At 41.8% G+C, this 25532-nt stretch overlaps 2 protein-coding genes across 3 annotated transcripts in view; one reads left to right on the top strand and one right to left on the bottom strand.

Moving 5' to 3' along the window:
- The window catches only part of LAMA4 (laminin subunit alpha 4), a 150939-nt gene extending 144935 nt beyond the window's left edge, over positions 1–6004 (bottom strand). The window contains exon 1 of the mRNA XM_079939603.1: positions 5559–6004. Within this exon, the coding sequence (XP_079795729.1) occupies positions 5559–5753 (195 nt within the window). The 5' untranslated portion in view covers positions 5754–6004. The remainder of the gene's footprint in view (positions 1–5558) is intronic.
- Positions 1–25532, top strand: part of RFPL4B (ret finger protein like 4B) — a 134685-nt gene that overhangs the window by 33652 nt on the left and 75501 nt on the right. The window lies entirely within an intron of this gene.

Below are 25532 nucleotides of genomic sequence, written 5' to 3' on the forward strand. Positions count from 1 at the left end.
AAAAAAACAGAAGGCCTGGCAACACAGAGAGGTGGGTGCCCTCTGGAAGAGGCATCCCGTCCTCTGCTGCTGCTTGGGCCCCACCACTCACAGGATGTGTTCCTTTCCCTACCCAGTTATTTTTTGCTCGGCCTCCGTAAAAATCTGAGTTTTAAAACTGTCTCTGTTCCATAGGATCAGCAATTCCACTTCTAGGTATATACTCAAAAGGACTGAAAGCAGGGACTCTGATGGATAATTGTAGACCAATGTTCATAGCAGCACTATTTACGGTAGCCAAAAGGTAGAAATAACTCAATGTCCATCAACAGACAAATGGATAAATAAAATGTGATATTACATACAGTAGAATATTATTCAGCCTTAAAAGGGAATGAAATTTGGGCAAATGCTACAACATAGATGAACCTTGACCACGTTATGTTAAGTGCAATAAGCCAGGCACAAAATGACAAATGCTGTAGATTCCACTTATATGAGATACCTAGAGTAGTCAGATTCATAGAAACGGAGAGTAGAATAGTGGTTGCCAGGGCCTGGGGAAAAGGCTAACAGGAATTATTGTTTAATGTGTATTGAATTTGAGTTTGGGAAGATGAAAGTGTTGGAGATGGATGGTAGTGATGGTGATGGGTGGCGATGGATGATGATGAATTACCTAATGCCACTTAAAAATGGTTAAAATAATAAAATTTGTGTATATTTTACCACAATTAAAAAAAACCCATTTCTTCTGGTTAAATCTGAGAGCTCTGGTATTACAGCAAATGGAATTCTCTGTTTTCCAGCGGTTTTATAATAAATTCTGTAAGATAGGCCATGTAATTTATGCTACTCATCTAGCAAGCACTGCATAAATGGTCTTTGAATGGTATTTTATATATCTTCACTTTAAGAAATTATCAAACTTTGACTAAAATTGTTCCTACAGATAGTTATATTTACCTCACCACATTTTTCTAGATATTCTTGCACAGTTGAATTACTTTCATAAACTCCTTCCTAGCTGGGCCACTTACCAGGCAGGTTGCCTGGGCAAATGCTTTGTGCCTCAGTTTCCACGTTTGCAAAATGAGATAATAAGTACGCCAATCCCACTGAACTGTTATGAGGGTTAAAGGAAATAACTCATGGAAAGTGCTTAGACCAGTGTCTGGCACGTGGTAAATACTCAATGAGTGTCATCGATAAGCCACGCTATTATTATTATTACCATTACTGTATTCCAGTCCTTCTAAAATAATGTTTCCCAGGAACTTTCTTTGGTGTTTGGTGAGTAAGTGGCTGTGCCCTACTGGCCTAGCCCAGGAGTAATACTTTTTCCACATTAGCCCCATGGCACTTAGCTGATAGCTGCTCTTACGGAACATAAATTCATTCTGCTTTATATAGTGGCTATGTGTATGTTTTTCTGTCTTAGATTGCTTACTCCTTGAGGGTAGGGATGTGACTCTGCCTTCTTTCTGTCCCGCCTGGTGCCTGCTTTATTACTGTGTACATGGTAGGTCTCCAAACCTGCTCTTTGGATGGTATTAAGTGAATGAAATAATGACTGCATGCCAGGCTGGGGGTGGGGTGTGGGTGTTAAATTACCAACTGCTCTGTTGAACAGCGGTATAGAATGATGGCCTAGGCCAGTGACTGGAAGTCTTGATATTGTTCTACAAAGCCTTTCTCAAAGTAAGTGAGCAAGATAAGGCAACGGAAAGCAGATAGTGAAAGGGATCTGAGCTGTCTTTTAATAAACATACTACAATCCTTTAGTGGCAGGGCACCTAACTACGTGTTGGAGCATGGGATCACAGATCAACCATGAAGGGTGTCTAGAAGAAAAGTCCCGCAAAATTAGTCTAGTTCATATTGCTTTTTTTTTCTTAGCAAGCAAGTTTGTCTAGTGTGAGGTACATTTGTGGTTCATGGGGCACGAATCTTCTTGGAGGGAAGCTAAGAACAGCAACTGCAAAATCCAATCAGGTTATCAGGAGATAAACTCCTGGTTTCCCCTCTCAGGGAAGTTTGCTCAGTATTGTCAATTATTTCCCTTATTTTCTCAATAATCTACCAAAGGCAGTAACAGCACCGTCGCCTTCCACCACCTCCCGCTTTGCCCTTCCAGCAAAGTCCCCACTCCTCTCTGAGTCTCTGGGTGGCTTCTTTCCAGCCACGAAGGATATAGACAACAGGGATATGGCAATATTAAGTAAAATAGCACCATAAAATAAAGTTCTGAGAAATATTCCCAACTAAGGGTTTCTTTTAATCAACCTCTAACCTGTGTTCTTGACCTTGTTTAACTCCTGCTTCTTTTTGATAAACAAGAATGTCACTCTTCCTAAGGACACTCTGATACCCTCTCCTGGGGGACTGTTCCCATCTCCATCCCTGCGTCCCCTCCCATTCTTCTGCATCTCCGTATTGGCCAAGAAGACTTTTGCCTAGTTTCACTTGCTATAATGTGTATAATAAAATTAAGTCTTTCTTTTCTTAAATGTGGAATATTAGAATACTAAATATACTTTTTGACACTACCTAGTTTCCCCTTTGCCCACCCCCACCTGCTGAGAATCATTGTTCTCACCATATACTCAGAAATAATGGACTCAGTAAATTATCTGCTCGTAAAAAAGCAGGTAGTAGGAAAATCCTACCAACTAGCACCCATGGTGCTCCTGTTTTCAAATTCTCTGCATCCTGTAGGAGCTTGTGCTTATTTTAGAAGGAAAGGAGGGGCGTTCCTTCTTGGTCAGCCCATGTTTCCCATCCTTTTATTCAGTGCATGTTGAATGTATTTGTTCTCCTAACCCACACTGTGCACCAGTATGCCGTAGTCTGTGCTGAGGGTGGAGAGGATGCCAGTCCTGCTATGGAGGGGCGTGGGAGAGCCTTAGGAAGGCCGTCAGCCTAGCACCTCCCACTGCTCCATGCTTGCTTTACTAGTTTTCTTTCTTCCCTTTGAAGGAGAATTGAGGAATGACCATTTATATATATACCCGATCCAAATAAAATGAATGTATTTTTAGAATATCCTTCCAACCACCTCTCCAAACGCCCGCGAATAATGTCTTGTATGAGTCCATGTTCTCTTTTTCTCTACAGATGAAATATAACCTCCTGAACCAATTCAGTGGAGTGGTTGTACCATGTTATTAAATCTCCAGAATGTATTTGCTTTCAGGTCTCCTTACTGGCTATAAAAAGCATGGGAAACCCGAATGGTGGGGCGTTGGAATCGCTGTGGGACTGCAGGCTGACTGGAGGGCATTATGTGAAACTATGCAGTGGGAACATAATTACCCCAATCCCACCCTTTCTACATCATATGACCCTCCGGAATGACTAATAGATTCTTTCTGTTTCCCTAAACCAGAAGCCTCAACAGGCATTCTGGACCTATTAGTCTCTGACAGTATTACAAATTTAACACACTACGTGACATTCTTTTTGATTGGAAGGATACAGACAAGCAATATTAAGTAAAATAGCACCATAAAAATAAAGTTCTGAGAAATATTCCCAAATAAGGGTTTCTTTTAATCCAACTAGCCATGTATTTTTTATAATAATAATAAAGACAACACGTAGGATGTATTAAGCATTTATACATGTTAGTCACTGTGTTAAGTCCTCTATGTATTTTATCTAATTTCATCACAGTAACTGTATGAAATATGAAGTAGACATCAATAACTTATCTAAGTCTCAGTTTCTTTATCTGCAAGTTGGGCATCTGTAGTTTGCCCAAGGTAAGGAGCAGGCAAGCTGAAATTTGAACTTGGGACCATCAGACTGCAAAGCCTGCAATCTAAAACCCTCTGCTGTGCTGCCTTCATATTATTTCACTGAACATACGAGTATATAAGCAGTTGCTCAGGGTTTCAGCAATAAATTTAAGGTTCCCTAAAAAATCAAATAATTATTTTCTTACGTTTTGTGAGATGAGAGTTACAAAAAGTTATGTGTGCCTGTCTTTTTAGAATTAGCAGGTAAAAAGATAGGATGCCCAGATAAACTGAATTTCAGATAAACAGTGAAAAAAATTTTAGTATAAATACATCCCATGAAATATTTGAGACATAACCAAAATCTATTTGTTGTTTATCTGAAATTCAAATTTAATTGGGTGTCCTGTATTCTATCTGGCAATCCTACTCTTAAGCATTTCATTCTGGAACTTTCCACTCAAAGCAACAGGTGGAGATAATGCTTCCTGGGGGGTTGATTCCAAGCCTGTAGAGAAGTGAAGCCTTCTCATTGTGTGGAGTGTCTCCTGGTCTGGCTTCTCCCCATGTCTGAGTACAAAGTTGACCAGAAGGCGTGCCCCTCTTTCTCATGGGGATTACATTTCACACCACAATGGGAGTTGGTATGCTCTGGCCCTACCCATCCTCCCCTCATTTTGGGGTGTGGGTAGGGCTCACTCCTGGAGAAGGACCATCTTCATGCGTATTATCTTATCAGTAGTTTAATAACTACGGTTATACTAACAATTAGTAGGACTATGGCAATAATCCAGACTTCAGTGCTGTTAGAAATGGCACTAGAAATGCATCAATGGCATTAGAAATGTATCAATCCACATAACTGCTTTGGTTCTATAGTTGCTGTAATCATAGCTATGGGTGTGTGTGTGTGTGTGTGTGTGTGTGTGTATACATGTGCATGTGCGTGTGTGTGTGTGTGTGTGCGTGTGTGTTGTTAGGTCAACTGCTCTTTCCTTTCCCATGAACTTAGGTGACTTCATTTTCCTCCTATTTAGCATCTCCCACGCCCTGGACGTGCTGTTGTCCGTCTCGGCTCAGGGGGTTCTTAAATCACTTACTCTGGATTCATCCACCTTTACCCAGTTTCTACACTTTGGTTATGCTTTTAACATAAACGCTTTTGCAAGGGATTCAAACAGCAGCTCGTTGAATAAGCATATCATCAGTAGCATATCTCCATCATTTTTACATTTGGGATGGGGCTTGACTTTCATCATGACTTCTTGTTTCTGGAATAAAATGGCTTGTGTCTATTTAAGGTATCTGCTCTGCAGTTTCCTGACAGCTTCTTTAGTGCCCTCACCCACTCTTCACCCTCCCCTCTTGCAGAGGACCTTCTGTTTAATTTGTGACAAAAAGATTAGTCCTGCAGTATTGTTCCCACTGTCCTAACATCACAGAGGAGCAGGAAGCCAGTGACAGGGCACACACATTAAATGGTGTGGCTTGACAAAAATGACTCTATTGGGACATAACAAGCGGCGGAAAGTCACAGACGTGCTACTGCAGCCCCAGCTGAGAGTCTAGCCTACTAACTCAGAGTATGCAGGACACATGCCCTTTTACCAGCTTGAACAGGGATGTGTTCCAAAGCCTCAGCTCTCAAATCACAAAGTCCAAATCCAACGTACAAAGTAAAACTCTTTATTTCAAGTTTCTGAACTGACCCGTCCAGGTGAAACTCATAAGGCGGGTGGGGAAGGGAAAGGGGGTGGGGAGAGAGGGGGACACAAGTGTGATACACACAACACGGGGCACAGGTGCCCCAGCAGGGTGACAATGGCAGGGGCACTGTACCTTGGCAGCAGGCGGCAGGCTTCCGGGAGCCACGCGGGCCTCGATGGTCTCAGGCGGGTCTAGTTGGCCGAACGCTGAGCTCCCTTCAATGTCAAAAGGAGAAGCGCTGTCGTCCTCAGACGCGGCGCGGGAGCAGGCGGCGCCCCAGAGGAGCCACAGGGGCAGGACTGCGTACCAGGCAGAGCTCAAAGCCATCTCTCCACTGACATCCGACAGGGCTCTTCCAGGGGCTCGGCCACTGTTGGTCCTCGCCGGTCCCCACTGTGGTGCAGCGGTGCCTCACTTATTTTACCTTCTGTGCGTCTGCAGTATCCAGATGTGGGAACTCAAGGCAGCCCAGGGAGCAACTTAGTAGAAAAAGGAAGAGTGAGAGAGTAAGCCAGAGCCTGCTCCACCCCCCCTTCTCTCTCTCTCTCCTCTTTCTGTCTTCCCCCTCCGTTTCTCTCTCTCACTTTCTCTCTCTCTCCCCAGAGGCTCTCGCTGCAGAATGTACAGATGGATGGAGCTTAAAGCTCAGCATCAAGAGGCGGATGCGTTTGGGGCGAGCCCCGCGAGCGCCGGCCACCTCCTGTCCCTGGCGGTCGGGATTGAGGGCTGCGCTGTCCTGGCTTCCTTCCCACACCCATTTTCACCACTCCCTTTTTACCTTCACTTCCAGGCCCTCCCCCTCCAAGCTGGTCTTTCAGACACCGTGGCCGGGCCTTTCCTGGCGGCCTCCCCTCCCCTCTCAGTTTGGAGCCCCTCCAAGGGCCCCAGATGAATATTCAGCTTTTGTGATTGCTTCCTCACATCTCTTATTTATTTAACCAAGGTGCCGGATGTCTTATCTATATTTATGTACATCTTTTATGTGGCCCGGATAGTTTGCAGTAAAGTGGGTGGAAAAGGGATTCCTGGGCTGGAGCCGGAGGTGGATGCTCTCAGATGGCAGAGGGGGAGGGCACCCCCTTTCTTGGGCAGTGTTTCTCATTTTCTAGAGACAGGCTGCTGCACTCTTTGTGCTCATACCTTCCCTGGAGACTGGCTGGCCACGCTCTTCCCCCTGACAGTCCTCACCCAGAGGGCTTGGGAGAAGAATATCTTTCACTGCAGCACTGGAAAATGACTTCATTACTCAAATGCATGAACTTTTATTTACAAAGAACATCTTGTTTTCGTCCTAAAGAGGTGCTTTGTAAGGGGCCCGGAACAAGGCTTGCAGTGTATGAGCCTGTCAAATATACTGACCACAGCTCCGACCTCTTCCTTTTGCCCTGTAATCTCATGCCTACTACATCTGTCTGTCATGTAACCTTTCCAAGGCTTCGGGGTGAAGTTGAGCTACAATTATGTGGGGTACCAATGTGGATGGGTCAATGGCCACTAGATACTGATAGCTGATAGATACCTTTGCATTCATTGGCTTCATAAGGAGCTTTAAACATTCCCACAAGACCCAAACATGTTTTAAAAAGGATTAAGTGAGACAACCATAGAATAACACTTAAGTTTCTAGGTGTTTGAAATCACTCACAATCATGCAACTAAGCATTTCAATGAAGTCTAATCATTAGCTCTATTTATAGGACAAAAATCGTTTTATCTAAGGATAAACAAAGCAGCCATTTATTGTGCACCTACAATATGCCAGATACTTTGCATGTGTTATTTGCAAGCCTCATAGCATTTTTGCAAAATAGGACTATTATTTCCTTTTTATAGGATTAAAAAGGGAGGTTCTGAGAGACTAAGACATTTGCCCAAGTCACACAGCTGCTAGAAAGCTGGCCCCACTCCTCACTGATTCCAAAACTATCTTGCACATTTACACCACACTGAAACTCACGAAGTAAAGTCCACAAATTCAGAGATAGAAGAGATTGCACTAAAAATTTCACAAAAATCCCAATTTTTTGAGTACTTTCTAGGTGCCAAAAAGTTTGCATAAATTATCTCATTTATTTCCCTCTTCACTATAATGAGATAGGCGTTGTTATACACATTTGGTAATGGGTACGTGGTAAAAGTACTACTAAAACAGGTAAATCTGATGCTAAGGTCATTGGTGTTTTCAACAACAAATTGGTATAATACAAAAGTGCCAAAGCTGGAAGAAGCAAAAAGTTTTCATATTTCCCAAAGCGTCTGTAATGTTTTCAATTCAAGATATAAAAATAGTATTGCAATGAACCATTAAGCTAAATTATGATCATCTTCTTCCACATAAACTGGTTAACCCACTAAATTAAGTAAAAGAACTTAAAAATATATATTTGGTTTGGCTGGTTCTTCAAGAGACTTACATTGGGAGACAAGATGGCCAGACTCTGAAGAGGAAAAAATGATGCTCAAATATCCTGTCCTACTCTCGCTTTGAAAAAACTTTAAATAATAATTAATAACAATAATGATTTAGGTACATATTATATTCTGACTTCAGATATAGACCTCGTCAGTACACAAAAGCTGTTCACATTTGCTTCCTGCTGGATTATGTCCTGTTCTTCGTTAAATGTCAATTAATCGCACACTTTTTATTTGACCCAGAGCCTCTTTTCCCTGCTTGCCAGGCAGTGTCAGGTTCTATGAGAGGCCTGAGCAGTGGGAGTAGGAGTGCATTTATTCAAGACCTGTGAACTTTTTGATTAAATATATGTTTCTAACTCTTCCTCCTCATCTTTCTGCAGATAGTATTATTAGTTTTGAGGCAAAACAGCAAAATACACAAGAAGCTTGGGTTTTGTATGAAATAAATTAGGCTGCAAATCCTAAGTCTGTTTACAGTGGCTCTGGGAGCTTGACAGAACTTAGTCTCTCTGGGTGTCAGTTTCCTCATCTGTAAAATGGGATAATGATGCCTCTTTCATGAGTAGTAAATGAAATAATGTGAATAAAGCATTAACACAGCCTGGCATATAGTCAACTGCTCAATATTTACTATTTAACTAACTGTATTTTAAAGTCTTAAAAAAGCGCAGAATCATTATTTTTAAAGAGAAAAAATAAGCATGTTTATTTATCCTGTGACTTGGGTAACCTCCTGTTTGCTGAGAATAGCCGTTCACATTTCTGGCTGCTACTTGGGACTTCCTTGTATTAACCATGAATGAGGCATCTTAGAGTGACAGAGCAGTCAGGCGAGGAGGGAGACTGGCTGACTATTTTATAGCAAGTTGGAAGGCACTAGAACAAAGGTAATAATCACCAAAGGGCCACCCCAAGACCATCAAAGGCCTGAGTGTGGGAGGATTTTATTCCTGCTAACATTACAACTGCAGAGTGTCTCCAGTATGGCTGCTTTCTTATCATGACCCTCCTTCTCTCCCTCTCCAGGCATTCAGCAAGTACTTTCATGTCCACTCTCTCCTTTGGGACCCCCACCTACCCCATGATGGAAGGGGTACTGCTCCATCATTCCCAACGCACAGAAGAGAGCATGGCATTATGACAGGCTAAGAGGTTAAATGGCAAGGACACTAGGCCGGTTACTGCAGGCTGAGGGCCCCATGCCTTCTGACTCCCAGACCAATGCTTTCCTAACCAGACCAAGCTATTTTTAGTTCTGGCAGCAGCAGATCTGGTGGTTTGGAGGCTTTATCAACAGAGGGTTCTGGAATTCTCTTCTGAGTCCCCTGCTGCAGTTATCAACAGATCAAGGCTGCCCACTCCCTTCAGCACTTGGCTGTTGGGCCTGTCCATAGTGTCCAAGGATCTGGCAAGGGTGTTGTTAATGTATCCCATGTGCCCTTCTGCAAATAGAAAGTCGCGTCAGATACTATTTAGGATTTTTAAGTGCTAATCTTGGACATAATTAGACAGGGGATTGTTGTGGGGACTGTGTACTAGTGACAATTTTATGATGAGATTGGTCAGAGAAGCAAGATGCATTATCCCTGCCATGAGGTGTCTAACTGATAGTCAAGTGGCAGGAAAGTAAGGAGGGAGATGGGGGTCTCTTTTTCTGTTCACACTCCTCTCCTCTCTGGCCAGGAGTCTCCTCTGTGAATGACTCTGGTGGGAGTTCAGGCCACCGGAGCAACAGCGAGAATGCTGGGAGAGGATAAGTCTTCTAAAAGTGGTTCTTTTCCCATCAGTTTGTTCAGGCTTTTGTTCGGGGTGTGGGTAGTATGTGCTCCCTATGCTTTGTCTCCTGACTATGACACTTGTCACAGCCTCACCTGGCTTTTAGCATGTGCCACCTGCATCCTTTCCATCCATCCATCCAGTATTTATTTATTTAATTTATTCATTAATTCACGTATTCATTTATTTAATCAGCATTTATTGAACACTTCAGTATGGCATGTGAAATGCTGAAGGTAAAATAATAAAAACATGATCCTGACTCTCAAGGAGTTCAGAGTCTGGTGGGACAGACCATGAGTAGACCCTGTAAGCAATGCAAAGTGATTAACGTGGATTGAAAGCAGAAGAACAAACCCTTTACTGGAGCTCGGCAAGGGAGTGTGGGAGAAGGCTCCAGAGGGGGAAACTGTGTTGTCTTAACTGAGGGGAGGAAGGGAAGAATGGTGGTCCAGGGGGAAGAACTGTATGTGCAGAGGGACAAATGTGCCACAGCCCCGATGCCACAGGAGGGTGAGAAGGCCGTGGGATTTCCAAAGGCTCTTTGAGCCTCCCTCTTCACAGCCCATAGTCATGGCCTTCAGGGCTGTGAGACGGAGCCCGGTGAGAAGACACAGCTTCCCCGCCTCCTACTGGTCTCTCAGCGCCACAGAGGGATCCTCCCAAAATGCAGATCTGAAGACTGGAGAGCTGTTCACAGTCCTACTCATGTCCTGATCAAAAGCCTGAGAAAAGTGTTGGGAGGAAGAACAACTTTTTTAAAAATAAAAAAATTTTAAAAATTTCACTGTGGTGAGAACACAACAGGAGACCTACCCTTGTTTTGAAGGGTACAATGTGGTATTTTATCTACAGGAAAGAACCACTTTTAAAAGCTCCGTCCTCTCCCAGCACTTTCGCTGTTGCTCCTCCTCAGGTGGCCTGAACTGCCACCAGAATCGTTTGGAGACGTGTGGCCGGAGAGGAGTGAGAGCAGAAGACCCCATCTCCCACCTTAACTTCCTGCCACTTGACGGTCAGCTGGAGACCTCATGGTAGGGGAGAGCTCATGCTTGCTTCTCTGACCAATCCCATCATAAAATTGTGATCGTTTTTTTTTTGTTTGTTTGTTTTGTTTTTTGTGGTATGCGGGCCTCTCACTGCCGTGGCCTCTCCCGTTGCAGAGCACAGGCTCCGGACGCGCAGGCCCAGCGGCCATGGCTCACAGGCCCAGCCGCTCCACGGCATGTGGGATCTTCCCAGACCGGGGCATGAACCCGTGTCCCCTGCATTGGCAGGCGGACTCTCAACCACTGCGCCACCAGGGAAGCCCGTGATCGTTTTTTTTAAGTGAAAAAATTTAAGCCCAGGAATGACATGCTCATATTTTCATTTAAAGAGTTTAAAAAGTACCAAATATAATAATTACAGTAAAATAGGAAATTACAGCTATCACACAAGAAGGAAGTGAGGGGCACCAGGAATCATACCACTCTGGGGCAATGACTGACAACACTGAAAATGTTTGGGTGTAAATGTAACCTTCAGGCTTTTGTTACATCTATGTTGACGGATTCCATCTGTTTTTATATTATACATTATATATTATATACGTTATATATACATAGATTTTTTTTATATTATACATTATATATTATATACGTTACATATACATAGATTTTTGTGCATGTAAAATATATTTTAATATATATCCATTTTACAGATTCTATCTCCTTTTTTCTTGCAGAAATGAATCAAACTGTATATAATATTTTAAACTTTTTCTCCATATCACTGTAACTCCAGTGTTACTGTGAGTAGCTCACAGTGTTCGGATTGGCATTTTGGGAGGATTGGGTAGTGTGGATAAGGGCAATGCTGAGGGACCAGTAGGAGGTTGGGAAGCCCTTTCTTCTCACACTGGCTCTGTCAGCTCCAAGGGCAGGGACTGTACCGGTGAAGAGGGGGCTCAGAGAGCATTTAGGAATGATAACAGAAATGAGGATGTTCCTATGCAAGTCGTTCATCCTGATGGAGAAAGGGTGAAACCAGCAGGTAAGAGAGAATGGTCCTAATAAGGATTATCAACTGCCTCAGCTGTGACCTTCCTTTAGGTCTGCTGGAATAATTACTTCATCAGGCTAAAGGGAAGTGATGGATGCTCTGTGGTAATGTAATCAACTGAGTACAGAGGCATCAGCATCCGTTAACTCAGTGATGAGATCAGTAGAAAATAGGAGCACCTGGGACTTGATAATGAAATTAAGGAGAATTGGGCAACATTCAAAAGAGGAGGCCTGAAAAATGGGCTTTTTGTGTCCTTGCACACACCCCACCCCCAGCACCACAAAAGGAGGAGAAGATTCTTCAAGAGAAGTCTTGCTGTCACCATGGTGGGCATATAAGCAGGGAGGAGGGCTAAAATATGTTCTAACCTGCTTTGTGTGAGCAGCTGCAGACCAGGCTGTAAGATGCTAACTCAAAAGCTCCACAGTCTAGCTCTGCATTCCATGCATTATCCTCTAGAAAACGCATACTGGACATGCTCACCTTGGGAAATCAACTGACTTTGGAAAAAATATTTCAGAATAGGGAGCACATAACCATAACAATGCCTTATATTTGCACGGTGCCTTATAGTTTGGAGTTGAAGTACAGTTACTGCTCCTCTAACAAGTGAGAAACTGATCCGATTCTAAAAGTTCAATTGTACAGATTCTGACCTTTAGAAGAAAGATTCTCAAGTCACTGTCCACCACATCCCTTAGGTGGTCTACAGCCCCTGAATATTTAACACTCTAAATAAGATTTATTCATCACCCATTCATTCAACAAATATTTTCTGAGTGTCTACTTTGCCATTGGCACTTTTATAGGCTCTGGGAAAGAGCAAAGGAGAAATCAGATAAAAATTTCTGCCTTCATGAAGTTTACATTCTAACTGAGGCACAGGTAGGAGAAAGAATAAACAAGCAAGAGAAATATGTATGCATGGAATACATTCTGTCAAATGGTAAGTGCTATGGAGAAAAATGAAGTTGCTGTGGGATAGAGAGTGAAGGCTGCAGAGGGGGAAGGTGCTGGCCTTGTTGAGGAAGAGGCTAGAATGAAGTGATGGAGGTAAAGAGTAGTTGGTGACAGTGTCAGAAAGGCAGGGGGCCACTGAGGTGGGTTATGTAGGACCTTTGAGATCATTGTGACAACTCTGCCTTCTGTCCTGAGTGAGATGGGAAGTATTTGGATGTTCTTTGCACACAAGTGATATGATTTGACTTATTTTGTCTGCCATGTGGGAAATAGACTTTAGGGAAAGAGATGAGGGAGGAAGTAGGGGGACTATGCAGAGGCTCTTGCAATAATACAGGTGAGAGATGATGGTGGCTTGGTCCACAATGTTAGCAATAGATGTGAGAAACCTTCAAATTCTGGATTTATTTTGAATGTAGAACCAATGACATTTGCTGGATATGAAGAATGAGAGTGAGAAAGGACTCAAGGCTGAAGTCCATGTTGTTTGGCCTGAACAGACTTAAATGATTGATTTGCCATTACTAACATGGGAAGGAAAATTGGAGGTGCAAGTTGGCAATGGAGATGATGAAGAGTTTAGTTTTGGACAAGTTTTTTTTGAGATGCTTCTTAGATTGGATTCTTACACTGTATTCCTTCCTTTTTTAAAATACTTGTTTTTAAAACATTATAAATTCATAATACATAATGCGTCAGGCACAGACTGTCTTTTTACTTGGGATCTACAAGGCACTGTGGGTAATACTGTAGATAATACTATGGGATGACCTTACAGTCTAGTAAGGGAGGTTTGTAGCTTGTGGGTAACATCAGGTGGTCAAATATTTTTTCCAAAGTCAGTTGATTTCCCAAGGTGAGCATGTCCAGTATGCGTTTTCTAGAGGATAATGCATGGAATGCAGAGCTAGACTGTGGAGCTTTTGAGTTAGCATCTTACAGCCTGGTCTGCAGCTGCTCACACAAAGCAGGTTAGAACATATTTTAGCCCTCCTCCCTGCTTATATGCCCACCATGGTGACATCAGGTGGTCTAGTAAGGGAGGTTTGTAGCATGTGGGTAACATCAGGTGGTCAAGATGGGCGTAAATCCATTGCTTTAAGCAGAAAGGGACCCCTTTGAGCTCAATAAGAAGAGAAGGTATTATAGATTTGAGCTGGATCTCCACACAGGTATAGGAATTAGATATGGAAAGACTGGTGGGGGAAGGGCATGGAGAAGGGAATGTTACACAAATGGAACAGCATAGACACAGGAATAGGAGAGTGAAAATACATGCACGTTCAGGCAAGGGCAGACTGGGTGAGTCATTGGGTGAAGTTTTTTTGGGTGAATAATGGGAGATAATATGGTATGGATAGGTATGGAGCTGATTACTAGTTTACTACTAGAAGAGAGTGAGAGGCTCACAGAGGGGTTAATCAAATAACCATGTGGAGAGAGCACTGAAGTGGAGAGACTGGAGCCGACCAGTTGGGAGACTGTTGCAATAACAGTCTAGGCCTCAGCTGACAAATAGAGTAATGTTTATGAACTGTCACTGTGTCCCCCAAACACAACTCCCCATCCTTGGACAAATTCAGTTGCATCACAGACATCTCAATTTGTAAAACCAATATTTCCTTGAAACTGAGGTGAGTTTTAGCTTGAGTAGAGTCAGCCCCCTGCCCCTGCCCCCCACCGCCTAGCCTTGGAAGGAACGGATAGGCCGGAAAGAAAGCAATGTTTGAAACTTGTGTTTCCTAGCCAGCACACACCATCATGAGTTTGCCAAGCCAGTGGAAGGTGTTGCTTGACAGTAATTCCTTGAGATAGCTTCTATCCATCATATGCATATCATCCTTAAGTAAAGTTGATTAATTACTGGCCCTGGGTTTACTTTGACTATTTTGACTACTTCCAAATGGCCACTAATGGTTTTCTCCCTTCCTTTCTCTTTTGTTCTTGCTTTCTTTTCTTCTTCTCCTTTTTTAGTCCCCATTTGCTTTCTCAAAAGTCCCACACTGTCTTAAATTATATTTATCTCAAGCTAAGTACATATTTCCTTTATTTAATAAAAAGATAATCTTTCCTATTAAATCAGCTCCCAAAACCTCTTTTCTTTTTAATAATTAAAGAAGAATATGTAAAAACAAACAATTACGATATTTGGGATTGTAGTTCATGTAATTTCTTACTAATAAAGTGACCCATCAACATAGGTTCTCACCTTTAAGTACAGCCACATTTCTCTATTGGGATTTCATTTTATTTATTTATTTATGGCTACATTTGGTCTTAGTTGCAGCATGTGGGATCTTCAGTGAGGCATGTGGGATCTTTCATTGTAGCATGAGGGCTTCTCTCTAGTTGTGGCATGCAGGTTTTCTCTTCTCTGGTTTTGGCACGCAGGCTCCAGGGCACCTGGGCTCTGTAGTTGTGACGCATGGGTTCCAGAGCCCGTGGGCTCTGTAGTTTGTGGCATGCAGGCTCTCTAGTTGAGGCACATGAGCTCATTAGTTGTGGCACACAGGCTTAGTTGCCTGGTGGCATGTGGGATCTTAGTTCCCTGGCCAGGGATCAAACTGGCATCCCCTGCATTGGAAGGCAGATTCTTTACCACTGGACCACCAAGGAAGTCCCTCTATTGGGATTTCTAAACCAGTTTTCACCCTAATATTGCTGGGACCCTAGAGATACTGATGAGAACTCTAGGAGAAATTAAGGAAGCTCTTGGTAACTACTCTTATTTTACTCCCCAGCACAGTACCTGTGCTGTGTCTCATTGCTCTAGAGGTGGGGTACTTGGTTCAGATCTAAATGATTCAGTGGAATCCCATTCCATCCTGGAGCATAATTATAGGGTCAGAGATAGTTATGTGACTGACACAGGCTAATCGTGTGGAAGGAGAGGTGTGCTAGGGTCTTCTGGAAAGAGGCTTTCTCTTTTGTTTGGAGAGAGCCTCTAGAGGTGGGCAGCTCTTATATCTTGCATATGGAAGAGGGACGTTTTTGCCTTTGCAGTCATTAGCAGTCCCAAGGGAAGCCACCTTTAGGAGAAACTGACCCCATGGAAGATAGTGTGAGGAGAGGAAGAAAATGGGTCTTGGAAGAAGTTGTTCAGCTGTGAAATCAAACTGAACTCTAAACTTTCCAGTTTCATGGGCCAGGGAATACCTTTTATTGTCAATTTGAGTTAGATTTTCTGTTACTGAAAACCAAAAGGATTCTGATACAAGAACGGTAGGAATTTAAGAAATGTGATTTTGAAAAGGACTGTGATGAGTGTATCAGTGAGAAATAAGAGATGGCTGGCAGAGCTACTAACAGGGATGTTAGTCTTCTGGAAGGAGTCAACAGAAAAGCAAAACCTGTATATGCAATATATTGATTTTCTATAAGTTTGTCGGTTTGGAGACATTTATTAAAAGATAATTTAGATGTAGTTGTTAAAAACCCAGTCTACAGATTCAGATTGTCTGTTTTCCTCAATTTTCCTACTTGCCAGCTGTGTGATCTCGGGATGTTATTTCATTCTCAAAGCCTCAGCTGCCACGTCTGTAAAATGGGGAGTGTACCGACCTCATAGAGTTTTTGTGAGGGTAAAATAAGATAATGCATATAAATTGCCCAGAACGATGCCTGGCACATAGTGAGCACTCAATAAACTTTAGCCACTATTATCATTACTACTAATATTAGTATTATTCCAGTTGTTATATGAATAATGTGTTCTGGAGTAAACTAGAAGACAGAGAGAGAGATTGATGATAAAATTAATAAAATTCTCTGTTGCCTATAGCAATTCAGTAAGTACTCACTTTTCTTTTAGTCATTTTAATATTCAGAAGCTATAGCTTAATTATAGATGCTTTATTATCAACGTGGTATCTAATATTTGTTAACATTTTTCATGGAGGCTGCTACTCAGTCTATCACATGGCTGTGGTCTCATTATCAACCTAAGATAACATCGAGCCCTTCATTATAGGTCCCATCTTACTCCTTAGCACCATCCAGATAATTCATGGCTCCAACTACTCCGTCCTTAATTACTTGGCTCTTTCAGTCCAAAGTGATTTTAGTATGAATCATGTCCTTACCTGACTCAGTTCTCTATTTGAATTTTCATCTGTAGACTCAGATATAGTAAAATTCCATAGGAATAAGTTCCTAGAAGTGAACAGGATTTTCTAGGGGACTAGACCATAATTTAGGGGACAGTTTTCTGTCTGGTATTCTCAGGCAGTCAAATTCAGAATCTATAATTACTAAAACATGTTAGAATTGTGGCATTTTACATAGGTCTTCATTTCTCTTCATTTTGAGTATGCGGAATGCTGACACCTACAATGTCCCAAATAACTCTCCTGACAACTTTGTGGGGTAAGCATCATCATCCAACTTGAAACTGAGAGAAGTGAAAATATCAGGGGGTAGCAGACCAAGACCCGAAGGCTGATTTTCAAGTTCTCAGCCTGGAGTGATCTCTTCCCATTCCACCGGGCTCCTGACGTCATCAGTCTGACATTTTTAACCTGTACAACCCCAATTAAGTCATAGCTGAGCAGCAAGGACACAAAAATAGCAGCGTTCAAGATTGCTGTCCATCAGATTTTGAGAAACAGTTCACTTATTATTACTCTTAAATTAGCATTTATTAGAAAACAAAAATACCAATGAGAAAAAATTGATTATGGGATCAGCGAGAAGGAACATATGTTTGGAAGGAGACACATTTCATCATTAAACAGCTGAATAAAAATGAAGGCTTATTCTCTTTCTTTGGGATATCTGAGCACAGACAATTTAAGGACTGGGCTTATCACGGCTCTGGCTTGTATTCTAAGGGAAGAGATCTTCTGGGTGAAAATGATAATGTACTAAAGACCTTGAAATAAGCATTTCTTCCAGCTAGCTACTGAAGATTAGCCCGTGACATTTCTGTGCTTAATTCAGCAGGATCGCCTTTGGGAAAGGTTTAGTGTGATTTTTAACCTGGTGTTATGATGAGTGCCGAAAAGCAGATCCGTAGAGGGCCTATGGAAGAGCACAGCGGGGAGAAGAGGCCCTGGCCTAGGGGCTGGAGACCTTGTGTTTCCATCCCAGGGCTGCCTCTCACTAGTCACAGTCTTGAGCTAGTCTCTTAAGCTCCCTGGCCTTCACTTCTTCCCTCTATAAAATAAAAAGTGAGACAGGATGAGCCTGGGGCCCCACCCAGCTTCAGGGCTCCCATGTTCTAGAAAAGGACCTATCCCCAGATACTGTGACCATTCTGGCCACGGCCGGGAGCAGATGGATGGTTTAGAAAGCAAGGTTGAGAGCACTGTTCCATGGCCATTCCTGATGGAATAATAAAACCCAGGGTCTAGTAATTTGTGCCTGAAGCTATATTTTAGGTACCTCAGGAAAGCCTGTAGACAGTTCATGTAATAAATCAAATGAAACAAAGGGGAGAGAAAGATGAGTTATTATTTTAAACTCTGCCAGATTCAGACCTGTAGACCAGAAAAGAAATAAGGCCACTGGAGACCACAAAAGGAAAAGAATTTTAAAATGTCTCCTGTCCTTAATTCACCCCTCTATTATACAGCCAGATACAGCTGCCAGGACGTTTAGCCTTAATCAGCCACTGCCTTCATGAAGGGCTGAACTGCCCTAAAGCTGTTCAAAGTGGTAGGTCAGGATCCACCTTGAGGATTCTGGGAACCAGCAGACATTTTGATTCACTGGTGTGCTTTTATGTTTTATTAAGCAAGCGGGTATTGCCTTTACAATTGAAGCAACAGCTCCGTCCACTTATCTACTCACATGACACTAGCATAGATATGATTCTTTGGATGAAAGTGGAACAATCCAGTGGCCTATCGCTCATTTGAGTCAGTCAATCTAAACTCCAATCTGTCAGTCATCAATGCTGCTGTCTCCCATTTTGATACCGTTTTCCTAAGCTCAGAAAGAATTTTTCTCATTAGCTTACAAGTTCCAGCTCCTCATTCTGCTTCTTTATATATTTATTGTTTGAAACATTTTTTATCTGCCAGGACTCATCACCATCTTGCCCATTCTCCACTCACTGCCTCCCTCTGCTCCAGCTTACAGACTGCCTGGCCTTGATGCGGAATGCCATAGTATAGCATAGACTCTACACATTTCCTCCCTCTTAACTTTATCAGACCCCTCACAAATGCCTGGCAATCCATTTATTCATCTGTTTCGAGTTATTTTTGCATATTTTTAGAGGCTATTGTACTGGACTGGCATCGTCGCTCACAAAAATGTGTGTTTTTTGGCAAATCCTTGTGTAAAATGGGTGGTTAGATTGAATCGTCTCCAAGGCCTCCCCAGCTCTAGAACCGAGTCCATGTTCTGAACCTTCTCAACCTTTCGCAGATGCCAGTCACCACTGCCCTCACTCTTAGGGATGACACTGGCTCCTACTTTATTGAGCAACATGATTGGGTTCCCTATTTTTTCCTCCTTTCTGTAATGTTGCCATGGTTCACTCCCTTCTTTCAGGAAGAGGGGGGTTTGACCCTGTTCAAGGCTAACCCATTCTATTGCACTTGTCTTCCCTTTTCTCCAGTGATTTTATATCTTTTATTGACATATTGAAATTATGAAAGAAATCTATGTTTGAACTTAAGAATACAGAAGTAATTAAAAGTATACGTACTTACTTCTCTTGCTCCACTTCTCATCCAATCCTACTCTCCAAAGGTAACTAATTTCCTGAGTAGTCTTCCAGAATTTCTTTCTATGCACGTGCAAACCTATATATACATATTTTAAGCATATATATGTATATATAAAACAAATGTGAATCTTTTCACATTTTACTTGTTATTCTGCAACATGTTTTTAAAACTCAACATTCCATTTATCAAGTATTTATTGAGCAAGCTCTATGCTAGGGCATGGATATACAGGCTGAGAAAACAGACATAGTTCTTGCTCCAGTAGAGCTTACAGTGCTGTGGAAAGATACTGAGCTTCTTTCCATTTCAGTATATATATATTTTGTTCATTTTTTCTAATGGCTGTGTGGTATCCTATACAAGAGGTCTACCGTGACTTATTTAAATGTTTCTTTGTTGAAGGGCGTTCAGGTTCTCCATTTCTTGCTATTACAATTAGTATTATAATGAATATCCTTGCATACCTGCTTTAGTTTTTCTGTGGGTCAGAATCATATTAGTGAAATTGCTGGGTTGAAGGGTACGCACACATATAATTTTGACAGATATTGTCACATTGCTCTCTAAAAAGACTTTATCAATTTATCTTCTATCAACAGCAATCAGACTTCTGACCTCAGTCCTCCAGCTTCTTTGAAATGTTACTTTATCAACTATCTCCCTTTTAACTTACATCTGGAGTCACTTCCTTTGCCTACAAAAAAGCTTAGGCCATCCTACATCTTAAAAATGTGAATATTCCCTGTATTCTCTTTCTTAAGTTACCAACCTATCTTTCTCATTCCTTTCATCACTGACATACTAAGTCAGTGCTCCTTGGCCATACGTTCCTCGGTACCCCTTCAATTCTTAGTCTTTTTTATAAGGCTTAGGTACTCACCATAACACCATCCCTGTTCTCTAGAAGGTCCTCAGTCACCTCAGATCACATCATTCAATGACCTTATTATCTCTGGTCTTCATCTTTTCAATCTCTGGGTGGCATTTCTTCCTTGTTAAGACTGTCTCCTCTTCTTGCTTCTAAAGGAACATACATCTCTTGTTCCCTTCTAAACTCTCTGATTAGACTCCCTAAATACAGTGAGACATTCTGCCTTTGGCACTCTTTCCTCTCTTTTATCAGTTCCTTCCCAATTTAATCTATTGCCCTGGCTTTAATTGTTGCTTCTGTATATGACTATGAAATCTTCATCTCTGGTCAGGACCATTCTAGTAAGCTGTAGTCCTGAATTTCCAACTGGTGGACAGTTATACCCCAAAAGGGATCTTCACATCAAACTTAGTATGCTCAGAATGGGACTCCTCATTCTGCCACACCTGAAAACTTCTTCATGCTTCCTTTCTTATTAAAAGAACCATCGTTTTTCCAATCAGCCAGCCTCAACATGTAAACACAATTTTTACTACTGTCTCCTTTTGAACCTCATTTCCTATCTATTGCCAAGTCAATAGATTATACTAAAGCAGCATTTCACAAAGCAGCATCTTACAGATAATGGGATAAACAAGAGCTAAAAAAAAAAAAACAAACAGCAATACTTCTCAGAGCCTTGTATTGTGAGTCACTGGTCCTATGCATTTCTCCACTTATTAGACCAAGGAGCACTTCTTTTTTTTTTTTTTTTTGTTATAAGTACATTTCTTTTCTTTCTTTTAAATTTATTTATTTTTGGCTGTGTTGGGTCTTCATTGCTGCGTGTGGGCTTTCTCTAGTTGCGGTGAGTGGGGGCTACTCTTCATTGCGATGTGCAGGCTTCTCATTGCTGTGGCTTTCTTGTTGCAGAGCATGGGCTCTAGGCACGTGGGCTTCAGTAGCTGTGGCATGCGGGCTCAGTAGTTGTGTCTCACGGGCTCTAGAGTGCAGGCTCAGTAGTTGTGGCTCACAGGCTTAGTTGCTCCACAGCGTGTGGGATCTTCCCGGACCAGGGCTTGAACCTGCGTCCCCTGCATTGGCAGATGGATTCTTAACTACTGCGCCACCAGGGAAGCCCCAAGGAACACTTCTTTTCAAAAGAAACCTATTGAGGAATCTTTGGAAATAAAGGAATGCATTTTGGCAAATTTACACGTAGAAAAAAGAAATCATTCTCTAAAAGAAGAATTTTGATATGTCATTTCACTGAATTCATTCAGGAGTAAGCTATATGTAAGGGCCAAGTTTGGTGAGAGCCATGCAGAACGGATGGTGTGCTTTTTGCCTGACATTGTTTCTGATTCCAGAAAGTAAACATTTGGCAGTCCATTGCAGGCAAGTTCCGTATCAGTGTGAAAGTAATCAGAGATGCACACGTTTTTTAAAATGGATAAAACAATTTCATACTTACTCAATATTATCCAGCTCAAAATTCTTTTAAGTGGTCAGCAGACATCTCACTTTGTCTCTCCTTTGGTCTTGCTTGGGTTTACAAAGAGTTGTCTTTTAAGTGGTATCTACTAATTTCCGTTGAAAATTACTATTTCCATGTATCTCCAAGTGGAAAAACTGTGCTATTATACTTAGCATTTTATAGAGGCCAAGTTTATCAGTTTATTTGATAACAGATAAACAAATACATTACATTTTTCTTTAGGTCTTAGAACTGACTTTGGTTATAACTGCCCAAGCCTGTATGTAGCTCTGAAATTATGTTCCCATAACTATATTCACTGCTTTGCTAGCATAATTTTGTTTCTTTGCACATCAAAGAATATTTCCAGAATGTAATAAGATCAAAGTGTATGGAAACATGGAAAGTAAATATTTTATTTATGTGTTTCTATTTTTAAAAGATGAACAGTTTTATGCAATAGCTGTAAAATGTTTATTGCAAGTGACACATTTCTAGCTGTCAGTTTAGCTGCTGTACAGGGAGTGAGTATTCAAGGAAGGCAAGAAACTGAAAACTCCTACTTCAACTGGCACAGACGATGGAGAAATTCAGGTTCTCCCATCACAAGAGGTCCAGCAGTAGGGGCTATAGCCACAGGCACAGGATGTGAGGGCTGCAGCTCTGCTTTTCTGTGAATCTGTTGGTTCTTCTTTCCTCTATATGTTGGTTATCCTTGGACTGGTAGCAATTCCAGGTCTCATAGCCATACTAGATATTATCTTAGAAGCAGAGAAGTATCCAGCCCCCCAACAGATCGCCCCCTCAGATTTCATTACTCACCAATCAATGGCAATTGATCATTTACAACTTGTAGATATTAATGGCATAGACAATAAACCATAAATAGCAAGATAGTAGATCAATGGCCTAGATCAATCAAGACTCATTCTTAGAGGAGGGGATTAGGTCACCATCTTCTAAATCACTTGACTAATTTGAAGTCAGACAGCAAGAAAGGAGGAATAGATGTTCAGTGTACCAACTGTTTATTATGGAGTAACAAACCTCCTCAAAACTTAGTGCTTAAAATAATCACCATTTATTCAGTGTATGATTTGGGGGTTAGCAATTTAGGCTGGGCTCATCTGGATGGTTCTTTCATTTGTTTTTGAATTTCAGACCCACATGTGTCTGAAGTCAGGTATGGGTGGACTTGTGGCTTTACTTCGGAGGGTCGGCTGGCTGAGGGCACATGCTTCTCCTGCAGAAATTCTCTCATTCTCCGGCAGGCTAGTCTAGGCTTCTTTATGTGGTGGAGGCAGGTTCTAAGAACAATCAAAAGACATGTTCCAGTGTGCAAGGGTAAGTTCAGCTTCTGCATGTGTCCAGTTTGCTAATGTCCTACTGGCCAAAAGTGATGAGTTTGTGATCATATTTGCAATATACCACACTGAGCTTGCTGTCATCTGCTTTGGCAAATTTTAGTCGAAAATAATTAGAAGAATAAATGTACCATTCTCCTTGCATTTTTCTTTCACTTGATCCACTTCGGTACAACACTACTTTATATAATGGTTTAAGAAAAACTTAGATTTCTAGATATCCAATATTTTGGATGTTTTCTCCTCAACTATATAAAATGTCTTCCTTCAGGCCTGGCATGATGTTTTTGCACCAGATAGAATATCTGTTAGGAAAGTTCAGCTAGTTGGCTCTTTGCCTGATGAAAGGCTTAGAAACTTGGGACTCTTTCCTTGAGATTTCTAAATAGGGGTCAACATATGCTAAGGAAATCTTAATTCATTAGGATAATGCCTATGCTGTGGCAGTGCCATCCAGTTGAAGATTCAGGTACATGGTGACAATTAAGCCTTTCTATACCTGAAGACAGGTGGCCATTTCCATTTTCTAGTTTCATAAACTGAGAGAGCTAAAGGATGATTAAGGCTGTGCTTAATCACATAGAAATCAAATATCAGAATTGAAATAGAACCTGAATTGTGGTCTGAATCCTTTGCTCAGTTATCTTAAGTAGTTGGAATTTGGCCATTTAGTTACCTCTCCCACTCAAAACACAACTGAAAACAAGAAAGTGAGCAAAAGAGGTCTTTAGCCCTTAAAAGTTAAGCCCATGAAATTCACTTTACTTGGAAGAGAGCCTCTTCAGACTCTTTCTTGGACCCCATTTACTCTTATGTTACCCACATGATAACAAGTTTGGCTAGTGGTTTCTAAGCCCACAGTGGATTATAAGACTATTTCATAAGGGGGAAAACAGGCACAATTATAAGAGAAAGTGAAATGATGTCTAGTAATTTGGCAGGAGGGAGAAGAGAGAAAACAAAAAAATTAAAATCAGAGAAAAAAATACAGAATTTGGATTCTTTCTTGAAAATGAAAACAGTTCCATTTAAATGGCATGGAGAAGCATCTCTACAGTGGTGGTTTTTTGTAGCATACTCACATAAGCCAGTAAGGCAGTATCTAAAAACAGTATCTGATTTATCTGATTGCTCCCTTCAGATGCCAGAATCTTGCTATATTTGTTAGTGCTCTCACATCACTCCCCCAGTTCAGGGAGTAGCCTGTTATACTTGGAGAAGCTCCTTAATTTGAATATTTACAAACCAATAAATGAATTTATTGAGAATGACTGAGCCCACACACTATGGAAATAACTACGCATAGTTTACTAAACAGCTAACTGGATCGTAAAAATACATCACACAACACAGATTTTCCCAGCATGGGTCTAATGTTAACTCAGAGCACGTCTACATCAGAATTAGTAAAGCCCTTAGCTATCTGTGGCCTAGGGCTTGTCACTATGCTTTCTCCACAATCTAGAGTCTACAGGCTTCCTGATTCACATCTCTGGAGGAGCTACTTTCTTGTGGAATGACGTCCCCGTTTGAATCTAAACTAGGAGTCACACTTCCCAGGGAATGTTTGACACTGGACTGTAAAGTCGAACATCCTCATACCTGTGACCCAGCTATTCTGCATCTCCCTGAATTCCCAGGAGAAACTCACACGCATGTGCAACAGGACATGAGCTCGAAAATGTTCACAGCAGGGCTGATCACAACAAGGAAAACATAAAAACAGTCCAAATGCCTGCTGATGGGAGACTGGGGGATAAAATTGTGGTCTACAGATATGTGCCTTGCCCTTAAAAAGAATGGTTATGGCAGAACTGAAGGATGGTTTTCATGAAGAAGTTTAAAAAACAAGGATCCAAGCGCGGCTGCTTTGGCACGCCCATGACTGAGTGTTGAACTGAGTGATGATCGTGGCTTTCTTCCTGCCTCCTCTTAGAATACAGCTGTGCATGACCTGTAGAAGGACCCCGCCCCCCCGCCCGCACCACTTCCCACTTTGGGAGCACTGGGCATGAGCAATCTTGGCAGGATATCAGGGCTCATGTGGCAGGTCCAGCAGTCAGGGCTGAGATGAAATGCTGCATAGTTCAGAGGTCAAGAGCAAGGACTGAAGACAGACTGCCTTCTTTTAGATGCTGTCTCTCTAGTTATCTTGTACATGTTACTGACATTCTTTGAGACTCATTCTTCCCATCTGTAAAATGGCAATAATATTAGTACATACCTCATGGGTTACCATGAAGGTTTAGTGATAAAATCTAATAGGGTAGTATTTGTAGTGCCCAGCCAGTAGATTTTAAGGCACCCTCTTAATAGGTGCATGGACAAAGGATGTTAAAGAGAACAAATACATCTGGGCAGGTCCCTAGAAGGACCATAAGAAGTGCAAGTGAGCTGGAACCTGTCGACGAACATTGACCCTGCTTCCTAGTGAATTGTTGCCTAGTCAATGTCTTACAATTTGCTGGATCACTTTAAGGCCTTCCCCTTGTGAAAGAGTTAGAAAGGAAATGAGCTGACAAAGGGAAAGAGGTGGGT

The sequence above is a fragment of the Stenella coeruleoalba genome (genome assembly GCF_951394435.1).
Source record: "Stenella coeruleoalba genome assembly, chromosome: 12".
In the NCBI taxonomy this organism is placed as follows: domain Eukaryota; kingdom Metazoa; phylum Chordata; class Mammalia; order Artiodactyla; family Delphinidae; genus Stenella; species Stenella coeruleoalba.